General features: G+C 39.6%; 1 protein-coding gene across 4 annotated transcripts; it reads left to right on the top strand.

Moving 5' to 3' along the window:
• The first annotated feature begins 361 nt into the window (after positions 1 to 361).
• On the top strand, positions 362 to 27,262 carry LOC122885108 (TBC1 domain family member 8). 4 transcript variants are annotated; one of them, XM_044215799.1, is made up of 21 exons: positions 362 to 437; positions 1,220 to 1,639; positions 7,351 to 7,461; positions 7,694 to 7,812; positions 8,051 to 8,279; positions 8,760 to 9,000; positions 12,179 to 12,386; positions 14,454 to 14,651; positions 15,421 to 15,570; positions 15,873 to 16,023; positions 18,118 to 18,332; positions 19,248 to 19,365; positions 20,622 to 20,907; positions 21,583 to 21,709; positions 21,979 to 22,077; positions 22,214 to 22,282; positions 22,486 to 22,759; positions 23,553 to 23,618; positions 23,720 to 23,806; positions 24,019 to 24,125; positions 25,495 to 27,262. In XM_044215799.1, exons 2-21 carry the CDS (start codon positions 1,513 to 1,515, stop codon positions 25,885 to 25,887), a joined length of 3,375 nt encoding a protein of 1,124 aa, XP_044071734.1. In that variant the 5' UTR covers positions 362 to 437; positions 1,220 to 1,512; the 3' UTR covers positions 25,888 to 27,262. The 4 variants fall into 4 exon arrangements, 2 of the variants coding, with proteins under 2 accessions (XP_044071734.1, XP_044071733.1); XM_044215798.1 differs by having other exon boundaries at positions 22,181 to 22,282; XR_006380046.1 differs by lacking the exons at positions 24,019 to 24,125; positions 25,495 to 27,262 and having other exon boundaries at positions 22,486 to 22,810; positions 23,720 to 23,791.
• Positions 27,263 to 27,876: the final 614 nt, after the last annotated feature.

The following is a 27,876-nucleotide window of genomic DNA, read 5'->3' as shown; positions in this document are numbered from 1 at the left end:
TTGCCATTCAGTTGTCAGAAGCAATCAAACAGTCGAACAGCAGAAAACGACTTCAGGCATTATCTGTTTATAATGACGAATGGACTGAATTCATACAATAAGCCTTTGTGTGTAATCACCGTACTGAGCACCTGAACACTGGTATCAGCTGAACAGCCAATCACAGGAGGGTCAGTGGCTCTCTGCCGGAACTGGCGGAAGGGAAAGTAGATGAAATGCGGAAGAGAAGAAAATAAAACGAAGAGCTCCCACACTGCCCACGTTTTTCAGAAACCACAAATGTCATCCATGCGTTTTATTTTTGCATGTGAAAAGATTTGCTCTGTAGTCGTTGTGGGTTTTTTTTTTTTGCAATCAGTATATCATGTTTTAGTTCACAATTGTTTACAAAACCTCTGCTTGTTTCTGCACGAGCTGCCTCTGTTTTTAATCTTAAGGTTAGTTTTGTCAACTTTACTTTCTTGGCTTCATTTTTTAAAGTTACTCTGTTCAATTATTATTATTTTTATTATTGGCAAATATTAATATTCCGGCAAATGCTTTGAGATTTTAATTGTTAGTTATGTGTATATTAACATGGCCTATACTTTTTGTGTAGGCTAAAATGTTTTATGTTTTGAGATTAATCAAAACGTTAGAGCCTAATACATGGCTTATTGTTGCAGATATTTATAAACTAAACTAAGATTAGTTTAAAAATGACTTGTTGCTGCTTAAACTGAAGAATTTACAGTACAGTCAAGCCATTCTCTCTTGCAAAATGCCAACAAAACCGTGGCAACAAAATCCATTTAACATTTTTAATAATAACACACTTATATGAGCAAAACAACACAGAAGAGCTTTATTGATCTGAAATCTGAAATATGGGTAGCGCAGTGAAAAAAGGAAGATAAATCTGAAAAGTGACCAAAGTTTGAAAATTAAAAAATCCTACATATGGGGGCTTTAATTTCATACATAAATTAGTCTTGGGTGTAAGCATTACAATAATTTTGACATGCATACTTCCAAGTTAAAGACACAAAATGTTTTTACAGTTTTACCACTTTCTCCACTTAGTTATAAGTGCACCATAACGAGCTGCAGTTAATTTAGGGCTTTAGCTATACTTTAGGACCTTCTATTTATTTTCTTTACTCATGGTGAAAATGAATGTGGTTTTCAGATTCAGTTTGTGATTATTTTCTTAACTTTTGTTTCTTAAAATGTCACTCAGCAAAACTAACCCGATTCAACCACGGAGTGAATCATCTTCTTGAATACACAATCTTTGGCTGGTGTGTACAGCGGCTGCAAATCGGGCGTGAGGGAGCAGACGTGAGGCGAGGAAGTCTGAAACCTGCAGCTGTTGGGAGCGCAGGATAATCATGGATAAACCCGAAAACCCGCCGCTGTAGGGTCGATCGGGCCGCTCCCGAGCCGGAGGACAGGCGGAGAAAACTTTAGAAACCCCCGCTGCAAAGACCGGGACGGCGGAGGGCTTCCTCCGGTCCCTCCCTGCTGGAAGAAATGTGGCTGAACCCGGAGGAAGTTCTGCTGAAAAACGCTCTGAAGCTCTGGGTGACCGAGAGGAGCAACGACTTCTTCCTCCTGCAGAGGAGGAGAGGCCACGGAGAGCAGACAGGCAGGTTCACAGGTAAAACAAATACAACTACAACACAGCAAAAATAACAAGCAAAGGAGAGGCCACACATCCTGTGGGCTATAGGCAGGATCACAGGTGAACAGTGACAATATTGGAGAAGCCAGACTTTAACAAGTAAACAACAATAATAGCAAAAACACAGGAAAGACAAGGGGGTATCCCAGAAATTAGGATTAAAGCGTTAACTAGATCTGTTGAACCAAAAATCAGGGAAATTCTGGACTATTCCAATCACAAGGCGCACAGGAAAGCCCCTGTTCCAGATTAGTTCTTGATTTACTACAGTCTGTGTGTGTTACTAAGTGATCGTTATAACTATATGGCAGGTTTACTTGATCTTAACCACTGGCCCTAAATCAGTTTTTAGGCTCCACCTCGTAAGTGTGGGGCTCAGTTTCTGTAAAAGTCTGCAACCAATCCTTTGTGTCATATCAGACTTTTCTCACTCCCTATAAAGATGTTTCACACAGGTCTCAAAGCCCAGATTAGAAGTAGAGTGGGGGTTTCTGGTACTACCACGCCTATTTGTAAATGTGTGTGGTGAAAGGAAAGCAGTCAAAGTCCAGCAACACTTGGACAGGCAAGACTGAAAGAATGCAAGAGGCCATCTCTCCAACAAACTAACTGCCATTACTTAATTTTGGTTTAATTAACTGCACACTGCTTTTCCACAATTGGGCTTTTGCTTTTCCTCCTCACAGTAGGAAAAGCACAGGTATAAATAATGAAATTATTGATGGCTGAATTCCATTGAGCTGTTTTGTTTTCAGGGTCCAGATATTGTACATGCTGCCGTGGCTTACTGGGTCACTTGAATAAAACAGAACCGTCATTAATGTTATTAGTAACACCTGTGCCTTTTCTACTATCTACTTTCTACTGCTTTGAGCAGACATTTTGACTTGTATTCACTTTGGTTTTATTTATGTTGGTGGTCTTTTGATTTTTCTTTACAATATTTACATTTTTCATACGAAGTGTTGGATATGTAGTGCTCTGAGGCTCTGGGCATCACAGCTTTGAATCTCTGTCTCTTTTGAGTTGATGCGATGTGTGCTTTATGCCAAGTCTGTGATTTTAAAGTCGCACTCGGGCAGTTATCGTTACTATTTAAATCAGGCTTGAATTAGTCTGATTGTGTCAGCTTCGGGGGTGGCTTAAATCTGAATAAACCTTTAGGTTAGCTGAAGTCGGGCTTCTGACTAGATGTTTTAGCTTTTCTCGGCCTCCTTTATGATCTCTGGTTCCAGTTTCTAAATTGTGAGGATTTACCACTTTTCTCTGATTTATACTTCTGTAAACTGAATATATTTGGGTTTTTGACTGTTGATCATACAAAACAAGCAATTTTCAATATTTTTTAGTTATAGGTCTCTTACTATTCTTGCTGATTTATTTTATAATGGTTAAACTACTTGGTTAAAATCAATAAATTGTTAATCAAAACACAGTTTTTATGCAGTTCTATTCCATTCAGTTAACTAACTGAATAACTCTAATAACTGTTATTTTCTCTCATACCCATAATAAGAACTGTTGCAGTACAGGTTAGTTTTTATTTCACATAAAAAGAAAACTTTTTACATGTACAATATTGCAAATTGCACATAATCACATATGTGATAAAATTCAAGAGGAATATTCTTGTGACTCTACAGGTGACAATAATGCTATAAATATTACAAGATCACTGTCAGAAGCACAGAAACACTCTGGCCTGTCATTTCTCGGACTTTAGTTTGAAGAATCCCAAACAAAAGTCAGTTTAAGCTACACTAAACTGTCCTCTCACTGTGATTTCCTGTAGGAGAATCACAGGTTTTGTCATTCTGTGGGATTCTGTTGTATTAGATATTGAACGTGGTGAAAATGCTGCCATCACTATGCCATGATTTAAAAATGTTTCACCCTGCAAAACAGGTTCTATCTGTCATTTAGTGCTGATTATAAAACTGTCTGACCACATGCTTCTTACAGCTGTAGCCCGTCTGACTGCCTCCCACCGCTGTGAGTTACAGCTTTCTCCATAATGGCCTGTTTGCTGTTTCCTCTGTCTCGCTTCCTCTCTGTGTTTTTGTGTCTGTGCAACAGGCTTTTACTGTAACATTGTCAGTCGTCTGTACAGTAGATTTATATGATGATGAGTGACACTTCACGTCATTAAACCAAGCAAACAGTTCATAATGTCTTCTTTATGCTCTTTCTTCTTCCCTGCGGGGAAACCCTGCCAGATCTCTTCTCATAAAATAGAACAGTAGGAACTTCCTGGCCGGGGTTTACTTTGTGTACGTGTTTGTTCCCACTGTTCCCATAGCAAGAGGGGTGAATGGTCAAGTCCTGTTGTCACATCGTTTTACATTAATTAATTAAATGGCCTTCACTTTGGCATTCCTGCCACACAGGCAGAGGAAACAACACGCAGCAGCGTTGTCTATTTTATGGCTCAGATCTGACTTTTTTTTTTTTTTATGTTTCCAGCTATAAAGATGAAAGCAGAAACTGAAATTCATTGTGGTCTCAAAGCTGTGAAAACACACTTTCCAGCGCCTTTTGCACCAGTGATAACATACTTTCAGCAGGATTTCTGAGAAGGGATGGGCAACTAAACATCTGCAGCTGATCAATCCCTTCATACCAGGGCTTTTCTCTAAAAAGCCAAAGCACACTTAAAGTAACTTTTTGCTTGTTTTTAATGTTTCTGTATTTGACCGGTTCGCCTTAAATGACACAAAGCAACACAAGAAAAATACAAATACAAATAATTCATTTTGATGCATTCAAGAGCAAACAGACATTACAGGCTTGTAGAAAGCAGATCTCTGCTTTGCTTCTCTCTGAGCCTCCCTAAGGCTTACAGTCGCCTTTATGTCTCCACAGCAGTATTCCCCCACAGTGTGACCCTCAGCAGAGAAAGGTGATGATTCATATTGACTCCCTTTTCTGGAAAGTTTACCAGTGTAAACTCCTTCTGGGCTTTGTGGTGACAGACGGATGGTTTTGTGTTGCCAAGCTGCTGGGTTCGCAGCTTCTGGCAGCTCGCCTTTGACTCTTAAGATGTGGTTTACATTTCGCTGAGAGCCAGAGCTGTCTGCTGGAGGAGACTTTGTTTACATTTCTCCACCTGCTTAGGATTCCACCAATATGGGTTTTTTGAAGGCTATAATCTGCTGGATTGAAGCACATGACAGATTATATTTTATGCTGATATTTAGTGTGATATTAATGATAAAATTAACAAAAACATACTTTCCAAAGGTGGAAAAGCTACTTAAACAGCATTTGATCCTCACAAGCCTATAAAGGTCTCCAGTGAATCTCACTCTGATGAAATACTTTCAGGGTTAGTAGCTTTTTTTGTCAGTCAGTTTCGCTGCAGGTTTTATAGGCTGACAACCCTGAAGCTGTTAAGTTAAATCATACACTCAACCTCCAGTATGCAAAGAAGAACTGAGACTGATTCCTCTTCTCTCCATGTATCACTTGGTATAGATGTTTTTTTTCTTTTCTTTTGTGTGTACCAGGCCCGAGAAGGCCCTGATAAACACAGAGACAAAGATTTGACTGCCCTCATCTTGTTCAGTCATAACTTTAAAATGCAGGGTTGCACTTGTACTGCTGTGGTAGGTTGGGTTGATCTGGCTGATAATGCTGCCTTAGAAAGCAGTTCAAAGTAAAGCTGGGTGAAAAACTTGCCAAAAAATTGGGGAGGAGCTTTGTATAAAGAAGCTAAACATAACGTTGATTAAAATCTAAGTGTGATACTGAAGTGCTGACTGCTGTGAGTCCTGCGTGTTGTAAAATAAGGACTATAAGTATTATTATTGGTAGTGTTTTGAACTGTCAACAGTGGATTGCATAAAGTAACAGATTGTGAGCTACTGGTCATGCATGAATCTGAAAACAACAACAGACACATTTCTAAGTACTTCCTGTAGCAATTAAATGTAACGACTGATACCTACACCTACAGTCGAGGTAGCTGAGAACAACACTGATACTGTTGTCGAGCCAACACTGCTGACGGCTGTGATACAATGTGATACAATGCCTACCCAAGATGCCGCCCTCAAGCACTGAATTAGCCAATAGCAAGCCTCCAGAGGTGATGAGTCATGGCTGCGTCACAGCTTCATGCAGACCTTGTCGTGACTAAAACTACCCATCGTTCATTGTATCCAACGCTTGCATGCTTCAATATACTGAAACATGTCAGAGGAACGTTTATAGAAGATATTTTTCCTACAGTTATGTTGACTATAAGTATTCTGTTTGGGATATTATTCATACAAATCTTAAATGAGTTACCAAAGAAGTTAATAACCATTTTAAGTGCGGAAGTCCTTTTAAAATGTTTGTTTGTGAATTAAATATGTGTTTTAATTGTTGTTGTTTTTCCATATAAAGTTTACTGGCAAGTGTATATATTTAGAAACATTTTAATTTCTCATTTCTTATTCATCGTCTTTCGAACCCACCAGATTTCTTGTATTTCACAGCCCAGCTAATAGAATACGTATTGCACTTTTTCTAATTGATATACTGTAGATGTGGTTAATGTGAACATTAGGAAGAATTAACATGTGAACATGTGATTGCGTTCATGCTGAAGCCATCATGTCATGAACTTTTTCATGTTGTACAGGTTGTGTGTGTGTGGGATTATTCTTATCAAATTATCATATGATATATGTAGCAGCTGCCTCTGATGGTCACTCCAAACTGACTTAAGAGACCAAGACTGAACACTTTTTATCCAGTTATTTTAACACTGAGTGGCTTTATACATACTGGCCAAAGTCTTTATGTTGGGTGAAAGCTTCTCTGGGTGCCGTGGAGAGCTCAAAGACTGTATATGATAATGGTGTAATGGTTTACAAAGATGAAGACGTGATGACAGCAGCCTGTTCAGAAAATGTAGATTTGTCTGTTTTTTGGTCAGTTTCTATTTGCTTCATGATTGAAATGCATATATTTTCCTGAACAACTGTCTAGTTGATTGCAACTGTAGAGATCACGAGTGAGTTTCATCCAAATAAATTTCCTGCTGGATTTTAGTATTAAAACTGAACTGATTTTAGTTGTCCACTGAAGAGACAGGAGTTTATTATGATAGTAATTACATTACAATGGTATAAAACTATGTGTATAACTTTATCAAGAAAATGTACAACCTTCTATAATTAACAAATAAAGCAGAAATCAGAATTAAAGGAAAATAAGTTGTTAAAAAATGAAATACATTGGGGGAATATGAAAACAAAGTGATGAAGACCTATGAATGGCCACGTAAGCATCATAATAACTACAAAAATGGCAATAAAAGGAGAAATAAGAATAACATTTAAATTTAAAGGTTAACAAAGGTAAAGAAATGTCTTGTCTTCTCCTCTGTCTGTCTTCGCTTGTGCTTCCAGTCAAGAGCTCTCTGCCAACTTTAGACCTGCTGGTGTATTTCTGTCATATAGCTGTGAAGTATTGCTGTCTGTGTATGAACTCTTCAACTCGCTGCTTTAAAAAAAAGTCAGTTTGGCCATACTTAATTGTGTAGATTAGCTAGTTAGCATATAGCTATAGGCCATACTATCGTGTAGCTATTAAGCTAATGTTAAGTAGCCTGACTGTAGGTCATCTAATTATTAACTTATTCTACTTTGCCAGACAAGTTTGCCAGTCTAATTCTCTGTGTTTTGTCATCTCTGCAGGTCTCCTAGTGGGGGCGCTGGACACAGTGCTGGACTCCAATGCCAGGGTCACACCCTTCCGCATCCTCCTCCAGTTTCCCGGCTGCCAGATCAGCTGGGTAATCGCCAGTGGTGAGCTGAACCATCGTGTCTCCTTAAGTCTCCACTTTCTTGCTGTTTTGTCTTTACTCTCCGCTCTCTTGTTTTATCACTTCATCTCAGAGACTTTGCTGTTTTTGGTTGTGTGCTTTATTTTGCCATCTGCAGACTTGGTTTGTCTTGGAAGTTTTATATGTTTTTCTGTACCCTCACCTGACCCATTAGATGGGTCACAGCTATTAAATTCCCTCCTGTGTTTTGTCAGGAGCTGCCATAGAGGAGGTGAACAAGCACTGGGACTGGCTGGTCCACAACCTGCTTCACTCTCTGTCTGTGTTTGAGAACAAGGAGGATGTTGCCAGCTTTGTCAAAGGAAAAGTCAAGGTGCGAAACCTGCCAGTGCTGGCATGAGTCCTGTCTGAGGATGATTTTAGATTTTGAGATGTGTTGACAAAGCCCATGGATTTAAAAAGAATTTAAGGCATTTGCTGGATCAAAGTAAAACATTCGCCTCACTGTAGATTAGATGATGATGATGATGAAAACCTAAATTGGCATGCCTTTGATGATGCAAATCCACTAAGTGTTTTGAAGGAATGAATGTAAGCTCCATCCTCTGTAGGGCCTTATTGCAGAGGAGGTTCGGGGTCGCCAGGCCGCCCAGGAGGAGGAACCGGAGAAGTTCAGGGAGGCGCTGCTGAAGTTCGAGCTGCACTTTGGCCTCCCTTCGTCAGAGAAACTGGTGACGTACTACTCGTGCTGCTGCTGGAAGGGCCGGGTGCCTCGGCAGGGCTTCCTCTACCTCAGCATCAACCACATGGCCTTCTACTCCTTCCTGCTGGGGAAGGAAGGTCTGTACACCAAAGTGAGAGCTCTGATTTTCAAACCAAAAGACTGAACGCAAAGTCAGTTAGGGAGTCATTCCCCACCATTTATTAATGTAAACTGTCAATATAAACTTTAAACAGTTTACAAGCCCATGCTTGTACTTTACTCATAGGTCAGCTTCAAACTAACGATAAAGTAGCACTCTACTGAAAAAAGTAACAAATACTCACCACCAAAATAAGTTATTTTGCAGACAAACAATGCCTTCATACCCTTTTATTATTCCTTAATCTATCCTTACTTCTCATATTGCAACATAGTATGAGCGAGTAACTTTTCCACAACTGCAATTGAGTTGTGGAAAGTTTGTGCTAGATTTTTTTTTTTTCATACAATTAGAAAAGTTTCATATAAATTTGCCATAAGGTGGTTCACAGGTCTAGTAGTCACTGTGACATGCAGTCACTCAAATATTTTCCTCTCTTTTCCTCTTTCTTCCCCAGTCAAGTTTGTGATTCCCTGGGCGGAGGTGACACGGTTGGAGCGGGTCTCCACCGGTCTGATGACAGAGGCTATCCGGGTCAACACACGGCAGCGGCAGAGGGAATTTTCCATGTTCCTGAACCTGGACGAGGCATTCGGGGTCATAGGTCAGCTGGCTGACATTGCCCTCAGGCGGCTGCTGGACAGCGAAGGCCTGGAGCTGGACCGAGTCCTGCAGCAGCCCACACGCATCAGCAAGAGGTCAGTGCTGGTTCTGGTATCTGCTACCAATATGAACTGACAGCGTCGTCGTAAAGACACCATAGTTTAACTTCTCGTGTTTGTTTCAGCACATTTCAGTTCATGTTTCGGGTGGCATCCCAAATACCAGTCGAATTTGCTGATGAAAGAATGTCAAGAATGAAAAAAGAGAGCTAGAGAGAGAAGTTCAAACCCTGACTCCTTTCTCACCTCTGCACAGCCGATCAGTCACTGTGTGAAGTGGGTGTGAATGTCAGATTGTTGGTTTTGGAAAGTTACAGAAATGGTTGGACACAGTTCCCCCTAATCAGATGTGGCAAAGGTGTGGGGGAGGGAGTTTCCGAAGCTATTCAACCCTCCGACAAGCAGTTCTGAAGAAGCATACTGGCAGTTTATGACTGGCCTAACCTAAAAATAACCCAAGATTACACTGTGTTTTAGGTGTATCATGAACAATCGGACATGAGAGCATCGACCCATAAAAAGAGAGAACTAAAACAAATCAGATTTGGCTAACAACATAGCTCTTGTGTCTTGTAGTTTTGTAGTAATGTTTTGTTTCTGTAGTTTAAGACATTTTAATAAGCCTTAACAGATGAGAGATAAGACACACACACACATTTTTGATATACTAATGTGTTTGTTATTTTATTATTTTTGTTATCAGACGTTTTTATATGCATTGTGTGCCCTCTGTTTTTCTGTAAAGTACTTTGCAACAAACCTGACTTGCCTTGACTGCACAAATAACATTATATGCCACTGTGATACACAGGGTCACTTATATCTGTCTATTTAAAAGCCTCAAAACCATAACAGGAAGTTGAGTTACAAATAAAATGTCTGAGCAGCGCAGATGTATGACTGGGTGGCAGACCACAATGCAGAAATGTATTTTTGTTTTGTACCTGTGAATAACAAATGTGTTTTTCTATGTACAGTAGATAGGGTTCATCTGAGCATGCATAAGTCAAGAGATGAGAACTGAAAAAAGGAAGAAGAAATAAAAAGAACATTGAAAACCATGGAGAGTCCATAATGGGGGGGAAAGTACAAAGTAGGAAATTTGCATGCAGGTGAAATTGGCTGCTGAACGTGAAACCACAGAAGTAACATAAAATAAAGACAATAAAATATAGAAAGACAAATAGTCAAATAAAGAACTAGCAGTTCCTTTACTTCTTAGCTTAGATTCTCCTCAGTGCCTATGTAGGAGGTCCTCATGGTGGACTCCACTTTAGTCCTAAAAACGTCTATTATTGGCAAAGTAATGGTGCAGTTATGCAGTTTTCTCTCTTTATGTAAAAAAAATGTCATGTCACATTCTGCTGCACGTCCCTTGCTCATCAGCTGACATAAATCATGCAGAACGTGACAAGTTAACATCTAATGTTAAATTCAGAATACATTTTAACCAACAACAGGTGCTTATTTCACTTCATTTGGGTCCCAGCGATATGTTTTGGTTGTAGGATGATTTGTCATGCTTGCCCTTTTGACTTTTAAACGGCTTACTATGTATCTCTGTGATCCTCCAGTATTTCTCTCTGTGTCTTTTATTCCATTATTCATTCTACTCTATATTCAGCATATACAGTATACAGCAAATGAACACTAGTTGTATGTAGGATCTTAGCTGTGCTGGGTGGGCATCCTTTAGAGAGGAACATTTGGTGATTTGGGTCACAGAGTAGAAAAGAAGAAAAAAAATAGCTGTGTTTAACAACTGAACTCATCTCCTCAGGGCTCAAACCAGACTTTGGCAGGGCAGTACGCTGCCTCTCATGAGAGCCTAGCGGCAGAGCCCCCAGTCCAAATCTGCGCCCATATCCATGCATATATACACTATATGTTGCATTTTAGACTAACTACAATAACAGTGAAGATTTCATTGCAGGACAGCAGTATAACCCATTGTTGTTTTCGCAAAGGCTAACCAAACATCCCTAAAATGCAATGTTTGTTTAATGGTCTGTTTGCCAGATGGAGGAGCTTATAAGTGAACAGTGGAAGCAGTGGAAACATACATAGAGAAATCACATGATGTTGTTGACCAATTAGGTGGGGATTTATAGGGCTGAAGAACAGTGTTTGCATAGGCAAAGACTTAAAATTGGATTTTATTTGGAGTATACAGCTGGGCTAACTTCATCCCCCTCTTCCAAAAGTCACATGATTTTGTCCAGTGATCCAGAGAATTGTCTGAAAATGATAGAGAGGAATGTACAACTATGCTGTAAACAAGCAGTGCTATACAGATTCAGATATATTATATTCAGATGTCAGCGTTTCCAAAATAGAGCATAGCATTTGTTCAGTTCAGGCAGTGCACAGAAGTCATGCTTGCATTAGCTGATTGGCAACAACTGCTTCATTCATGCTTCTCCGTCAGTCATTCATTCACCATATTCTTGGCTACCAGCTGACTACTAACTTCCAATCATATCAGTATAATATCTCATAGAGTTCAACGATTATAATCTGTTGCTGATACGCTGTTTTCTACCACAGCACCCTCCACCACACCAAAATCCTCCTTATGTGCTGTTTGTGGTTAACTAACATCAATATTTATGTTTATTAATAAGTAACTTAACACCATGTTGAAAAGCAGTGTTGCACTGGTTGAAAGTTTAAGTGTGTTGCCCTTCTGACCACACCCAATGACACCCATCAGTGATGCTGGTTGTGGGTGTGGTCAGAAGTGTGCTTTGTTGCACCTGTAACCACACCCAACAGTGATGTCACTGTGTCCTGGAGTACACCTGTACATCACTACAGCAAGGTGAGAAATTAAGCCACTAGAGGTCAGCAAAAACAAGATTTTCAGGGGGTGTTAAGATGCTCTTTAAGGGGGGTTAGTTCCCCCCAGAAGAATCCTCTTTGCTGCTTGGATTCCTTGAGAGCTCCCTCAAAGAACAGAGCCTTTTCTGCCAAATCTAACTGTATAACCATTTGCTATAAATGGTCACTACCTTGGCGTAAGTGTCTCTGACTGAAGTAGCACTTGAGTTAGCCAGCTGCCAGAGTTCAGCAAAGTTCAAAGGGAAAGTGTTTCATGACCAGAGGTAATACTTAAAGCTTAGATAGAACCCGGGTTCTTTGCTTCGAAACCTCTTTTTCCAAGCTACATCTGTGTGTTACTGCCTAACTCTTCCCCTCATCATCTTCTTCCTAGGATCCTAGAGGAGCAAGCATTAAGGGAGTACGTCCTGGCTCTGTTTCGGCTCCCTCGTGGTGAAAGACTCCATGAGGTGGCCTCCTGTTCGATATGGACACCACATGCACGCTGCCACACAGCCGGGACTCTCTACACCACTGACAGTTATCTGTGTTTCTCCAGCCGAGAGGAAGGCAGCTGCATCCTGCTCTTACCCCTCTCAGAGGTACAGTACCTGCCTGCATCACAGCCTCACAGAGGTCATCTGTTCATCAGGAGTACAGTCTGGTGTATATATGTATAATATATAAAAAGTCATTTTGGCCGTCTTACCTGTTTAATGATAAAAACACAGAAACTAAAGTCATCCATGTGTTACAAATAAATATTAGGCTTCGGTGGTCCACGATAGAACTGTGTACACAGTGGCTTTGTGCCATTTCAGAACTTATAAAAGTATATATATAACTTTGGAGGACAAGATTCCAAGATTACCCCCAGTATGGTGCCTTTGAATGGCTCATAAGATGATAAAAATCACAAGTAAACTAGGTTCCATGAGTTATGATATTTCACATGATGCACATTGAACCAACTGTAAATACAGCCATTTAATTTAATTTATCTGTCATAATGTGAGTAAATTACTGTAAAGGCCTACAGGAAGTGAGAAACAAAATTGGAAACCAGTGACTTTACAGTTACTAATCTGCCTCTTTGTCCTGAGTGACTTTATTCAAGAGCTTTTATCTGAGAGTTTCTGTAGGAGGCCTGTGTTTTCTGTAATGGTCATGTATTTTTAGGTGAGTTTGTTAACAGTCTGTTTACTCTGCCAGCTGCTGGTTAAAGAGTAACACATGGACAGGTTTCATGTGGCTGATCATGTTTACACACTAACACATTATAGTGTAGAGGGGAATGTTATTTGCGGCAGTAATGCTAGTGACAAATAGCTTACATGTTTGCTTTGTTAAAGGACAAGTTCAGCCTTTTAGAAATTCAGAAGAATAAATGGCTAGTGAGAAATTAGTGATCTAAATAAAAATGTCAGGATTTGAATCTCTGGTGAATAATAAGCTCTTCTATCACATGAAAACAGTACCTTATCCTTCTGCATTAAAGATATACGTTTTGTTATATGACTTGATCATCACATAGATGCTTTTATGATTGTTAAAGTGGTGGATTTAGCGCCACTCCAACTCTAAATGTTCCAATAATGCACAAACTGCCAGAGGACGCATGTCAAACGCAGGCTGTGAGCAAACCATGAAGGTGTAAATAATGACAGAAACGCAGGGTTTAATAGATGATTTCAATGGGGTGTTCAGTCAAGTAGCTTCTAGATTGGAGTACATTCTTCACAGATGTATTTGCATGTGAAAATAAAACTGTATATTTGAAAACTATATATCTTTACTAAAGATTTAAAATTGTACATTTTGCTCTAGCATTACTGTTGGGCTATTTGAGTTTGGTTTAGTTAGAGATTAGCAGCCAGATGCCCAGTATGTTCATGAACAATGTGAGGAGTCATGCGTACTTTCTTTCCCTCACTGCTGCAGTTTAATCCTCTATTTCCTCTGTTTTCTGTTGAAGCATTGTCTTTAGAAAAGTATAATCACTTCCGCCCACAAAATCTGTTACTGTGAATAAGGAATAATTCCCCTTCTGCTCCTCCACATTCTCTCTAACCCCTGTAGTCTCTTTATTATTGCACATTTACTGCAGAGCTTTACCCATCTGTTACAGTTACAGTAAGTGGTACACTTGTTTGTTTGAGCTACAGTAAGAGAAATTAACTCTGAATTGATGTACATCTCTGGTCCCCTCATCTCTAGTTTAAATTAAATTTTGTATGAAAGCACCATGTCATGGAGAGGTTGTCACATTATTGATATTATGATATGAAGTCAAACATTTTGGGATAATTGATTTAGTCACTATTGCCCAAATACAGTAGCAATTGTTTAAATTGCATGTTTATTTCTAAAATAATAATCCATATTTATGTTGACGAACTGAGTAGCAAAATGTATTTAATTTATACTATGATTATTGATTGTGGACCTTAAATTGTGCTATATGATTTAACACAAAAAGTTATGAGGCCAGTATTTTAGTACTTTAACTGATTTCTTTTGTACTCCTTTTAATTTCAGTTTTTGCTAGTTGCTTCTCTTGCACCGATTCCAACACAAGCAGCGGGAACCAGCCTACTTTCCTATTCTCATTTCATATAAGGAATAATTGATTGTGTTTAGATGCCTTGTTTCCTCCATTTTCACATCAGGTGCTGTCCATAGAAAAAGCGGAGAGCACCAGTCTGCTTCCCAACCCCGTCATAGTGAGTGTTCGGACTAAGAAGGCTTTCCAGCTGATCGAGCTGCAGGACAGAAACGAGCTGGTCGAGAGCCTGAACTGCAGACTCCGAGCTCTGCAGTGGAAACAGTCCATGTTCCGCAGCAGGAAAGACAGCAAGAGAAGTGTGGTATGTGTGATGTTCGGGCGCTATTTTAATTAAATTTATTTCATTTTCCATCTACTTAATGATAATTTCACTCAGAACATTCTGAATGGATTTTTCTGGAACTTCATTAAAAGGTTACTCATGGGGCGAGGAAGTAAACCAGCACACTGACTGGGTAAAGAAGGGATATGGTAGTGGGCAGGACCTCTCATTCAAAGGCGTATAACAAATTTACCCAACAGCAGTCACTAAAAGAGAAACATGGGTAACTGCTGCTGGTCGAATGTTAAAGGGCCGTTTCAGACGTCCCCTTCATTTTGTAAATATTCTGTCGGCTTTATGTTTGAAAAAGACCCGCAGTTACTGTTCTGTAAAAGTCAGTGGCAGTCTGAGTAAATAGGACGACATAACATTTATAACACTTACTACACAGTTAAAAACACATTAAGCCTCTTGATAAGGGTCAAACAAGAAAAAAAGTTCTTATATTTCTGATATATTTAAATCAGTCAGTAGACGGGATCCATCACTGACAAATCAACCAATAGTCTTATTTTGCCTGAGGGGAACATCATTTCACAACTGTATTTGTTAAATTTAGTGCATCTTATGCAATTTAAACGTGAGCTTTTTTATATGAGAGGAAATGTGAGCCTGAAGGTACGCCCGATCATGAAAAACACAGTTAAAATAACGTTAAAATAAATTAGTTTTACTGCTCAGTTTTAACATGTGGAAAAATTTCTGCAAAAAAACTGAGGATGTTTTTTATCCCTCATATTTTCCTCAGAGCTCCCCGACACCCTATTATACCTTCTACTATGACACCGGGCTCCCCGATGAAGAAGAGATAGAGGAGCAGGTTCTGCGTAACACCGTCAACAGTGAGGCTCTGATGACAGCCTTCCACCAAAACCAACCAGGAACCAACAGCAACAAGGTAGAATGGAGTCTGGCATTTCAGCTTCAGTCAAACTCACATTTTCAGTGACAAATGAACTGATTTAAGAGTTAAATTAAAGCCCAGAGTCGTGCCTTTCAAAGTATCGGTTCACCGAAATTACAAACACAATTTCTCCTTACTCCACTAACCTAGACATGCAGATTAAGAAAGAGAAAAAGTTGCTGCGAACGGTAACCACCACTAGCATGTACAGTAGTGCATGAACCGAAATCATTTGAAAACCTCAGCACAGTCAACAAGTCAACATGTTTATTGCTGAATCTGTGTGCTTGTGTCAGAGCATGGAGCAGGAGAAGGAGCGGCTGTGGGAGGATCATTTCTCTGAGTTCGGTCGTGGCGTCCACATGTTCCGCACAGACAAGATCCAAAAACTTGTTGCCATGGGGATACCAGAGTCTCTGCGAGGGGAGCTGTGGATGACACTTTCTGGTAAGAGAGAGCTAGAGAAATTAAGACAGATAGGGCTTCTGCATGAACCTGTTTTTAGACTCTTTTTTTTTTGTGCAGAGCAGTAATTTCACCAGTCCTTCAAAGGGCTTTTAGGGTCAGGACTTGGATTTAGGTTTAAGGTTAGAATAGGAATGCCACAGTAGTTGAAAAAACTCTAAATCACAATAAAAATACTAACATTTGTAGTAAAGTTTTATTTTGTATTACAGTCATTAACACAAAACACACACATTAGAAAGACACAAAAATGGACAAAAGAAGAGTTGCACATTTACACTCCCTCCCTTCGTGAAGGTTATGATGTTTACTTTTTGTTGAAATTCTTTTAGAGAGGTGCTGATTCAACTGTAAGGTCATTTTGGAGAACATAGTATTATACTGAGAGGTGTTTAGAACATTTAGTGTACCCTCATTTATATAAATGGTTGAGGAAAAAATGACAGATTGTGTGCTCTGCAGATAAAGTATCAGTATAAAATAAGTTCAGCATGAGCATAAACAAGTGATTTGATTGAGGGTTGTAAATGCAACCTGCTCAACGAGGCTAATGTTAATGTTTTAGGGTGCTGCATTAAGAGCCTCAATCAAATCACTAAGTTAAGCCGGTGCACATCCTCTTCTCTCCATCTGCTGCACCTCCACATTTGTTCAAGACGACACCTTTTCAGTCAAAACCAAACTGCCAGCTTTTATTTTGGTTTGCTGTCGGTTCCTCAGCTCAGTCTCACTGAGGAAGAATAGGTCTTAGTTACCCAAACTGAAACTGAACAGTACCTGTTGTGGAACTGAAACAAAATCTGGAATAAAAAATTTAATGTTGGGGAAATGGAACCTCTCCACACTAAGACAAAGAATCTGATTATTGTTATTGTTTCTTTACAATATCCTCATATAATCATATATTTCTGTCAGTATCCTAATTATGTTTACTGTCTATTCTATTTTGTTATCACGGTTATTCCTGGGCATATTTTTTGCAGCATTTCTATTTTTCTATCAATTCAATACAATGAAGCTTTGTTGGCATTAAGTTTTATTAAAAAAATTGTATTCAGATTCAGACAAAGAAGAAACTCTGACAAGACAGCTTGTATTGATTTTTGGGAAGCACTTAACCTCTTCTGTTCCACTTCTGTTTGTCTGTCTCCTAGTGTACTGAATCTCTTTTTTTCTGGTGCCCATATTTTTTGAGAGGGAAGTTGATAGTATAAGTGTCAGTGTCAGGATTTCTAAATAGAGAGTGACCTAATTCCCATGTGCAAAAAAAAAAAAAAAAAAAGAGAAATTAAGCTAGTAGCAGAATAACAACACACTGGCTGGATTTTCCCACATTTGATGTGTGCGTTACTGTATGATGATACAGTATGATCTGTTCTGTATGTCCAGGTGTCCTGATAGCTTGTTGTAAGCCCCAGAACTTCCACTAATGGTTTTGTCAATGAGAGTCACTTCAGAGGAGGTGGCATTTACTGTGGTTTGAGTGTTTTCTTCATAATTCATCTTGTAATTGTCTGGAGAGAAAACAAAGGCTTTACTGCTCTGCAGCTTTTAGTTGATTCAGTTGTAGACTGTTGCATTAGCCCATGAATTTATTCATTTGAATCCTCAAATAGTCATTTTGTATGTACTTGATGAAACAATAACAATAAAATATAAATGACCTATATATAGCACTCATTAGTGCCCCTGAATACCCAAAGATTCCTCCCAGTTCACTGCTGTTTTCTGCTTTAGGCTACAAAGATCTCAAAAACATCTGACGTTTGAATAAACTTTGAGCATCTTAAACACAACCAGTCATGTCAATAATTTTCCTACCTCCCTGACAGCCTGGTTTCTCTTTTTTATGTTAGTACAATATGAAAATCTACTTGAAGAGGCTTGAAAATGCTTGAGATGGACAACCAATGACCACAAACATAATGTCAATAAAGTTATGTTGTGATGTGACAAAGAATGAGAGTTGAGAGCTGGAGCTGTTTGGAAGGTGCTTGTGAGAAGGAAGCCATTTTATTCTTTGGCAAACATGCTGCACCTGCTTATTTCCAGTATCTCTACTTCTGGTGTGTGCAGATGCGTCCTCGGAGCTGGAGTCCCATCAGGGCTATTACACCAGCCTGGTGCAGAAGTCGATGGGCCAGAGCAACCTGGCCACAGAGGAGATTGAGCGGGACCTGCACCGTTCTCTGCCGGACCATCCCGCCTTTCAAAACCCCACCGGCATCGCTGCACTGAGACGTGTCCTCACCGCTTATGCTCACCGCAACCCCAAGATCGGATACTGTCAGGTAGGGACCTGATGATCTGAGCAGTATGGTGACACCAGTGCAGAGATAATGATGTGACTGTAAACATTTTACAGCAGTAGTAGTAGTAGTGGTAAGAGATAGACCTTTATGACAGATACATATTGTATTTGCAGGTGTACTAAAAAGAGCACTGCCCTTATGATAGCTGGACAGTAAGAGTACACTGTTGGGTTGGTATGGATTTTTAACAGTGGGACAGTACCAGTAGTAGTAGCACTGGAGCCAGAAGTTGTGGTCATTGTAAGTAACACTAGGATTGGTAGGAGCAGCATTTGTAGTCACATTAGTAGGCATAGTGGCAGTAGTACCAGTTACCAGTAATAGTCAGTAGTAGCACTAGTTGTAATGGTATATTTACACTGATTTAGCTCCTGCTGCTGCTCTGTAGATTGGACAACTTGCACTTGCAAGTTTAAATTAAAGCAACCATGAAATGAAAACTGTAAATGTTAAAGCAAATGGAAACAAATGAATTGTGAGATGAAACATGGTAGGCAGAAAGCATAATTTAATGGAATAAAAAGAAATAAATTAAGACTTGTTATTTTGAAATTTGATTATTAATTCATTTAAAAATAGAATATGGAAATAAAATGATCAATTTGCAATTTTTTTATTTTTTTAGTGCATCTTTTAAATGCAAATTTAATAAACCAATGTATTAATATTGATATTTCTTTATTGTAATTAAATACTGTAAAATCTCTTCCAGGCTACATCCAGAATAACAGCCTCCGCGTTGTGCGTCATTTGTTAATACCCACATGGATTATCTATCACACAACATAATCACCACAGCATATCTGGGTTTAAACATTTCTTGGGTGCTGTTAACTGGCCTCTGATCCTTGTGTGTGTTTCTTGCATCTTCCTCCTTTGTCATCTCCTGTCCAGTCTATGAACATCCTGTCGTCGGTGCTGCTGCTCTATGCCAAAGAAGAAGAAGCTTTCTGGCTGCTGGTGGCTGTTTGTGAGAGGATGCTGCCTGACTACTTCAACCGCAGGGTCATAGGTAAGAGGTCAGGGGTCAAAACTACTCATACTTACTCATATTAACTTCCGCCGCTTACAGTAGCCGCTCCTTGTTTAAAAATCAGCAAGTTGTTAAAAGTTGCGTAACCGCAGTATGTTTTGTTGGGTCATTTAAGAGCAAACTACCTTTAAACTTGTTTTGTATTGCGGTTGTTTTGTCTAATCTGCTGCTTCACCAAACAATCCAAAAGGCTTATTTTTGGCCTCTACAATAAGGGATTATTTCCTGTGTTTGTGAAGCTGTTTATTTATGACATTCAAGGTGCATTTGAAGCAATTTCCTTTTCCCTTTTAATATCCAGATGTTGGTGGGTGTCTTTACATCTTGGAAACGGCAGTGATTGTGTTTTGAGAATTTGTATGTAGAGCATATATTTGGCACTTAAAGGATAAGGCTGGAGTTATTTTATCTTTTTATTAGTATTAACAATTTCCCTGACACAGAAGGGATAACAAACAAGCTGAACAATGACTTTATCCTGGTAACAACCTGTCTGTGTAACCACATTTGTAATGAAAGAATATGCATATCACTGTATGTCTAAATGCAACAATATGGCTCTTCTTTGTGTTTTTATAGGTTTTGGAAGACAGTGTAGTTCTAGAGCATAGCATATAATTGTTGTTGCTGTCTCTTGGGGGTATTTGTTGATAATATTAAAGTGATAGTGATTGCATGAACCTTATCTTAAACAATTATAGTTGCTCAGCAGAGAAAAATAATCTCATTGTGAAGGTAAGGTTAAGTAACAACACTCAGATTGAATGTCAAGCTTTTTCCTGCCATCTAGTGGTCAAAATTACGAAAAACAGCCCCAGAACAAAAGTACTTAAAAGTTCATGGATATACTCTCAACTATCAAAGCAGAATAGTTAAGTACTAAAAGCTGGCATCACGTCTGGTCAGATTAATAATTTTATTTACCTATTTTTTGATCAGATAGTTCCTGATTTAATCGTAATTTTGCCAATTTTAGACTGTATTTGATTTAGACGAAATCTTGCACAGCTGCTTGTGTTAAACAACATTTAACATGTCAGAACTTTTGTTTAAGGAATTTGCTTTTTTTCCCGGCAACTCAGATATTGTATCAGAACTATCAAAATTTCTAATTTAGACATGTCTACTATGCACGAAGCCACCCCTGTAACCCCTCCACTTTCACACCAACGGACGCACACAAACACACTTCCCCATACTTGATGCCTGTTTGACTCCATCGTTTCCCCCTGCAGGAGCTCAGGTGGACCAGTCAGTGTTTGAGGAGCTGATCAGGGAGCGTTTGCCAGAGCTGGCCGAACACGTTCCAGACCTCTCCGCCCTCTCCTCAGTCTCCCTCTCTTGGTTCCTCACCCTCTTCCTCAGCGTCCTGCCGTTCCACAGCGCCGTCTGCGTGGTCGACTGTTTCTTCTTCCATGGAATCAAAGCCATCTTCCAGTTGGGTTTGGCAGCGCTGGAGGCCAATGCTCCACAGCTCTCTTCCAGCACAGATGATGGACAGGCACTTATGATTCTCACAAGGTAGATTGTGTGTAATGGTGTAGGGCAGCAGGCAAATCCAATTTGTTTTTCAAATTTCATTTTTAAAGCTGATTGACTGCATCCTGCTCAGCCAGTAACTTAAACCCTTGCACACATAACACAAATTCTAATAACACAAGTATGTTCCTAATAAGTTAGAAATTTCTGCATCTATAGCAGAACACTTCACATTTTCTGGTGACTGTAGCAACAGATTCTACTTTCTCTAATTGTAGCCAAACAAGTTTAATGCAGTCTGTTTGTTGAGTTATTCATTGTTGTTTTAACACTGAGTATTTTTTTTAGCCTTTTTTTGCCTTTATTGGATAGGACAGTGGGGTATGACATGCAACACAGGTCCTTGTCCCGGGGATTGAACCAGTTATGCAGTTATGTAGTGTGCTCCTTAACCATTCGCCCAGCAGGACGCCCCAGGCATGCATCTAAGTTTACCTCAAAATGAAAAGCATTTTTATATTCAAAGATTCAAACTAATTCCACAACTAGCAAAACAAAATTACTTGTAACTCGTCTCTTACATTTTGTGCTCTTGGCAAAAACACCTTTTCTCATTCAATATTTATGAATGGAGCGAATGGGATTGCTTTTATGTTTGAAAATATTTGAAAGCATATGAAATGGCAGAATGTGAACCCTCTGCTCTGTGCGTTGCAGTTTTCTGGACCAGGTTGGAAGTGAAGAGTCGTCTTGTCTTCCGTCCTCGCCGCCTGCTGCAGAGGAGACTGATATTCCCGCTGTGGGACACACAAACATCACTGACCTCATCAACGAGTCGTACGAGGTGAGAAGCACACAGATATGATACTTGAGGCTGATATTGGCCTTTAATTCATTGTTTTTGCACATTTTATGTATTAATTTTCATAATTTCATACTTCAATACTTTCTGTATTTAAAAAAAAAAATAAAGCATCCCTATCACTGAGTAAGTGAGGTGGTTGTGCTTGGCTAATTTGAGTAAATTTGGGTGAACTGAGCTTTTACCCACATACTGTACAATCTTCGTCATTCGTGGAGGATGACATGTTTGCTGTTGTTTTTTCCTGTCAGAAATTCGGAGACCTGACGGTGAGGCAGATTGAGAGGCTTCGCTGTCGACACAGAATCCTAGTGCTGCAGGCTCACGAAGACATCACCAAAGAAAACACTGTGAGCAGACAGAGAATATAAATATAAAGGCTAACATCGGAGTTTAGCATCCTGAACCTTTTTGCGACCTTTTCAACAAGTTTCCTGTAATTCCTGCACTCAGACCTCCATCTCTTCCCTCTGTGTGTCTGTCCAGTTGAGACTGGTGACTCAAGATGTCTCCATCTCTCCAGAGAACTTGGCTGATGTCTACGACCTGTTCAAGGTATCTGCTTATTCCTCTTCCAATTAACCAATTTCCTTTATCAACAAAATTCAGTTGTGTCTTTTGTTTTTTCAGAGAATTTAAGATTTATAAGGAAACAAACTATTTCATAATTCTAACCATCTTTCTTCTTGTCATTTGCTTTCTCCTTCACCCTTCCCCTCCTCCTTTTTATCTTCTCCTCCTCCCCTGTACCCCTCCAGACGGAGCACTTCATCAGTCTGTACTGGGGAGACAGTAGCTCTGCAGCAGCAGCGGCGGAGGCGGCAGCATGGCGTTACGGTGACTCTGGTCACTCCTACATAGAGAGGCAGTACCGGCTGGACAGGCCCCAGTTCAAGAGCCTGTATGGGCTGCTGGCGCCGTGGCCCGGCAGCTCGAACCAGCACGCCGACACGATGGCCAACCGCACCTTCACCCTACTGGACCAGGACCGCGATAACCTGGTCACCTTTAGAGAGTTTGCCGGCTGGCTGGGTATGTGAAGGAAGGGAAGACGGACAGGAAGAATTAAGGCAAACAGAGACTGTATGTCCAATCTTGTTTGTTTTATTGTATTTTTAAAATATGATCCCTCTGTGAAAGAGTATTTTTAGGGCTTTTCCACGACAAGCGGCTGGCACTGCCAAACGGTAACTGGTTTAATCATGTCAAGCCTTTTCTGTCACTGCACTTCAGCTCCATTCTGGCCCTTTAAAACTAATGCTTTAAAATAAACTTGTGACTTTGAGGTGAGATTCTGACACCACCACCTAAACCTAACCTTATTTCTAGGCAACAAGAAAAGTCACACACAGTAAATTTTGAGATTTGATTTGGGGAAACAATGCAAGAATGTTCTCAGATAATAGCTTCAAGGGAGACAAACCAAGTCTGGTTCTTTAAAAGAACAGAGAAATTCATTCTTAGATTGAAAATACTTGAAAAAGAATACACTGATACAAAAATAAACACTAAAGGTAAAAAGGAAAAAAATCTATCATACGAAATGTGAAAGGATAGAAAGCATAAATCCACAGCACTGCTCTTGTGGGTGTGACTGTAACATTCCCTCCTGTGGAGTTTTTTTTTTATTGTTTGAGTTTCTGTGAATGGCGCGCTATTGTGTCTTCAACCAAACAAAATGGAAATATAAGATGCTTCAAATATTATTTACATACAAATGCTAAGAACTTCAAGCCTCCCTGTGTCTCTGTATTATGGACTGAAACAGGAGGAGGTGTTGCACATCTGATAGGTGTTAACCCTCTATTCTCTTTCTCCCTCTCAGACACTTTGTACTGTGAAGAGCTGAATGAGAAAATAAGGCTGCTGTACCGTCTGCACATCCCACCAGGTTATTCATTCTGTTAGCACGATGACAGCCATGAGAGTTTCAAGCTGCAGTCATGGCTGTAATCGATTGATTAACTTTACTGTGTGTGTTTGTGTCTGCAGCTCTCACAGAAAGTGAGGATGATCCCTCTCTGATAAGGAGCCCCCTGCTGTCCACAAACAGACCCCTCTATGTTAATCTGCCCTCTGGTCGGTCCGCACTGTGATTCATCAGCTATTGATTTATTAGCTCAACGCAGCACACTACAACTAAAGAAAACGCAAGCAAATAGACAAAACACAAGCAATGTATAATGTGTTTTGCAAGGTTGATATAAATTTATGTAAATGCAAGAAGTAAGTCAGAGGTTTTCTTGGTGTGTCTGGTTGAAGAAACTCTGACTCTGCGACTGTTGTTCCAGGTGTTGATGAAGTGCAAGATTACCAGGAGCAGCTGAAGCAGATGCTGCAGGATCTGGCCAAAGAGAAGGAGAAAGATGTGGAGAAGCCTCTGCCACTCATGAACCAGGTACTGGGAACATGCTGTATTAGTGTTGTACTACACAGTACAGTACGCTGGCCTTCAGCAAAATCTCGTCTTTAAGCGGTGCTTCCATTATTTAACCCTTAAAGCCTGATATCCTGCTTTTCAATAAACTATATACTAAAAAGAACTGCTTATTTTGGTCAAATCAAGAGTATAGAATCTACTTAAAGGCACTATATACAGAAATGTAATATTTCTGACATTGGCGCCTCCCAGTGGTAATATCAAAAAAGAAAACAAAAACCTATGCCATTAGAACACTTTGACATTCAGTTCAGTCTTTTTTTTCTGTTTATTGGCAATTAAAAAAAAAACGGTCAACTGAAATCAAAGAGTCGAAGAGAGTGAATAATTTTTTAGGCGCTGTATGTTAGTCCTGTGACAGACTGGTGACCTGTCTGGAGATAAGTGCTGGGATAAGTGTAAGCACTTTTCAGACATGGAATACTTGCTGGTTTAATCTATCTGTTAAAGAGATGGCATTTCAGACATAGGTGACTTTAACATTTATGTTCCTTATGGCTTCATTCAGACATGACAGAGGGAGCGGGGAGCAGAGAGTTGGTTGATTTCTATTTGCCCACTTGCTGCGTGTAAAGCACTTTGCTTTATATTAATTTATTCATCCACAAAGTTGTCATGAATGAACATTGAAAATACATGGAAAGACTATTGGTCAGATTACTATTCTAAGAAACACAGCATGTTTCACCTTCTGCTGCTGCAGTTTTTTCTGTTAATCTGATGGCATTCAATTCAGACTTGTGCCGCGTTGAAGGTGATGTGGAAATGTTAACTAGGTCCAACCTAGTAAGACTGCCGTCGTGACTTTTACGTAAAAGTGACCAGTGTGTTTATTCGGACATGAGACTGACATGTTGAATTGCCATCAGATTAATGTAAAGGGGTCTGAAAGGGGCTTCAGTCTCACCTTTTCAGGATGAACAGGATAAGCAAATATCTGATCTATGTTTTCAATATCGATTTAATCTCCAATTAATTTATAGTCTATAAAGTGTGAGAAAATATTCAAGATTCAAGATATTCAATTTACAGTGAGAATGAATGATAAAACAGTGAAAAGTGGCAGATTGTTATATTTGAAAAGCTGCAACAAGAGAATGTCTGACATTTTTGCTTGAAAAATTACTTTTGATATTTTGATTTAAGATTCATTGATCAAAATTGTTGAATCATTTTCTATCAATATATTTATTAATGTTGGCTTGTATTGTTTCAGCACTAATCTGTTGGTTTGTTGTAGAAATTAGTAAAAAAAAAAAAGAAAAAAAGGAAATGTTATCATATGGTGAAACACTGATATAAACACCCTTCACCCCTTCCTCTACAGCGCGAGTTCATCCAGTTCTGTAAAACGCTCTACAGCATGTTCCACGGCTACCCAGAGGAGAACGACCTCTTCCAGGCCATCGCTACGGTAACAAGTCTTGTGCTGCAGATCGGCGAGGCTGGCCACTGTGGACACACCTCGGGGTCAGAGGTCACCAGCCAAGAGGAGGCAAAAGGAGCGGGACAGGTGACTGCTGAAGATGCTGGGAGTTCGGCGGCAGAGAAAGAGTGGACAGTCAGCTACGCTCAGATCCTGGCCTCGCTGCTGACCGAACAGGCGCTGGTGAACTTCTTTGAGAAGCCGGTGGATCTGTCTGCAAAAATCTCAGAGGCCAGGGAGAAGCAGTATCACCAACGGGCAGGTTTGCTCACACTGCAGCAAGGGACCAGCTGACTCAAATGTGAACAGTGGATTCTTATGAGCCACGACACGAGCCAAACCACAATATCAGTGTGATTTGACACAATGCGACAGAATGCAGCTGCTTCAAATTCAGAAGCTAGCCAGGAAGCTAAACAGCCTTAAATGTATGTGACATTTGTTATATCAATAGTATGTAGGCACTGCAACCACCCTGGCAACACAAGAGCCCGGGACTCCCTCACCTGCTTTGACCTCTAACTGACAACAGAAAGGAGTTTTTTCCAAAACATTTTGAGCCAAAAAAGACAGTTTTCAAGCTCCAAATCTCAGCTGCTGTCCCCATAATGGTCGACTCACTGGCCTCACATTGGTAACATCAGAAGATGCGGTCATTTTGTGCTATGGGCCTGGAGAAATTATAACTATTGCCGCCTTATGTCACGAGGATGCCTGTAGTTAAACTGTATTGTGTTGACAAATAATCCGTCACCACTTTCTAATACGGCACCCTTTATAAAGTATTTATAAGTTGTGACTAATTACTTTATTAAATGCTAATACAAAACATCTCTGTCCTTCATAGTCAAGTCATTAATAATGTAATTAATAAAGGGTAATGAATGGCTCACTTTCTAATAAGCCATTAAATCTGTAGTTACAGATATTAAGATAACAGCCAAAGTTAGTAATTAAAAATGTAAATAAGTTAATAATAATTTTACAACTACCAAAAGTCTTTATTTGTAAATGTTAACAAGTTGTTAATAAATTAATTTTGATCCAGAAGGTCAGAGGTCAAACAGTCCACATGCAGCCGGTTACCTGATGAACTAAAGAGCTAAAAAGACAAACAAGTATCAAGCTGGAGGAGGATGAATTACCAGACAGACAGATTTTCACAACCCGGCAACCCAAAGTTTGTTATTAAGCACTAGTAAATGATAAAGCACAGATAAAGCCATTAATTATAACTTACTGTATAAAACCATTTTATTAAGGTTGCCTGATTAGAAAGTTGTACCAATAATCCCTACAAAGAGCGGTGCAGCATTAAGGACAAATCTAGCATGCATTCGGTGTTCTTTTTTATTGATTTTTATAAATTCTGTTTTCACTTGCACACACCACAAAGATATATATTTTTTTTTACTTTTTCAAATTTACAGTGATCTAAAACAGCTGCAGAAAAAAGACAACCCTGCTGGAATTGTCCTTTTTAATAAATTATATTGCATAAAGACGTCACTTCTTTTCTCTTCTAAATAAGCTGAATTGCCATTTTGTTTTCTCTTCATTATTCAGTCTGACATTGTGGCCGTTGGAGCTGTTTTCTGTTTGGGAGCAGGTAGCAGTTGCCAGATGGAGTAAAGTTTGTCATGCCGGTTGAATAAATATGCAGATTTCAGAGTTGTTTTTTCTGTAAGTCGACTTGCAGCAACCTGTGCGGCTGCATTGATCTCTCTCACGCTCGTCACCATTTTTCTGGCTCTGGCACAGCAAGATGACATCTCTGTTCTTAACCACACCTACAAAGATGCGGTTGGCTCGGTTGTTTTTCCGAGAGGCCTGAAACACAGCTAGAGCAAAATCGCGTTGAAAATGTTGAAATCTGGGCTCAAATTCACACAAGCATGTCCACAAATCAATGGAGATATACTAGACAGTAGCAGTCATTACCACTTGAAGTGCAAATAGCTGCACAGTCAATGTTAATTCTGCGAGTTAGCCTCACTTCAAAATGAAAACTTGGCTGTTGTCAAACTAGCCAATGCTGATAACATAATAATCAAATTGCTTCATAGAGTAAAGAAACACCAGTCTGCACACTGCTTGGAGTCAGCAGCAGTTCTTACATAACAAAGTTTTTGAATGCAGGACTTTTACTTGTGGCAGAGTATTTCTACACTGTGGTATTGCTACTTTTACTTAAGTAAAAAATCTGAATACTTCTTCCACCACTAGTCAGTAGTGTGTATAGCAGTAGTATAAATCCCTCAACTAAACCTTCAATCCTATCAT

The sequence above is a fragment of the Siniperca chuatsi genome, linkage group LG12, assembly GCF_020085105.1.
Source record: "Siniperca chuatsi isolate FFG_IHB_CAS linkage group LG12, ASM2008510v1, whole genome shotgun sequence".
Lineage (NCBI taxonomy): Eukaryota > Metazoa > Chordata > Actinopteri > Centrarchiformes > Sinipercidae > Siniperca > Siniperca chuatsi.
This window is presented reverse-complemented; position numbering and strand designations above follow the sequence as displayed.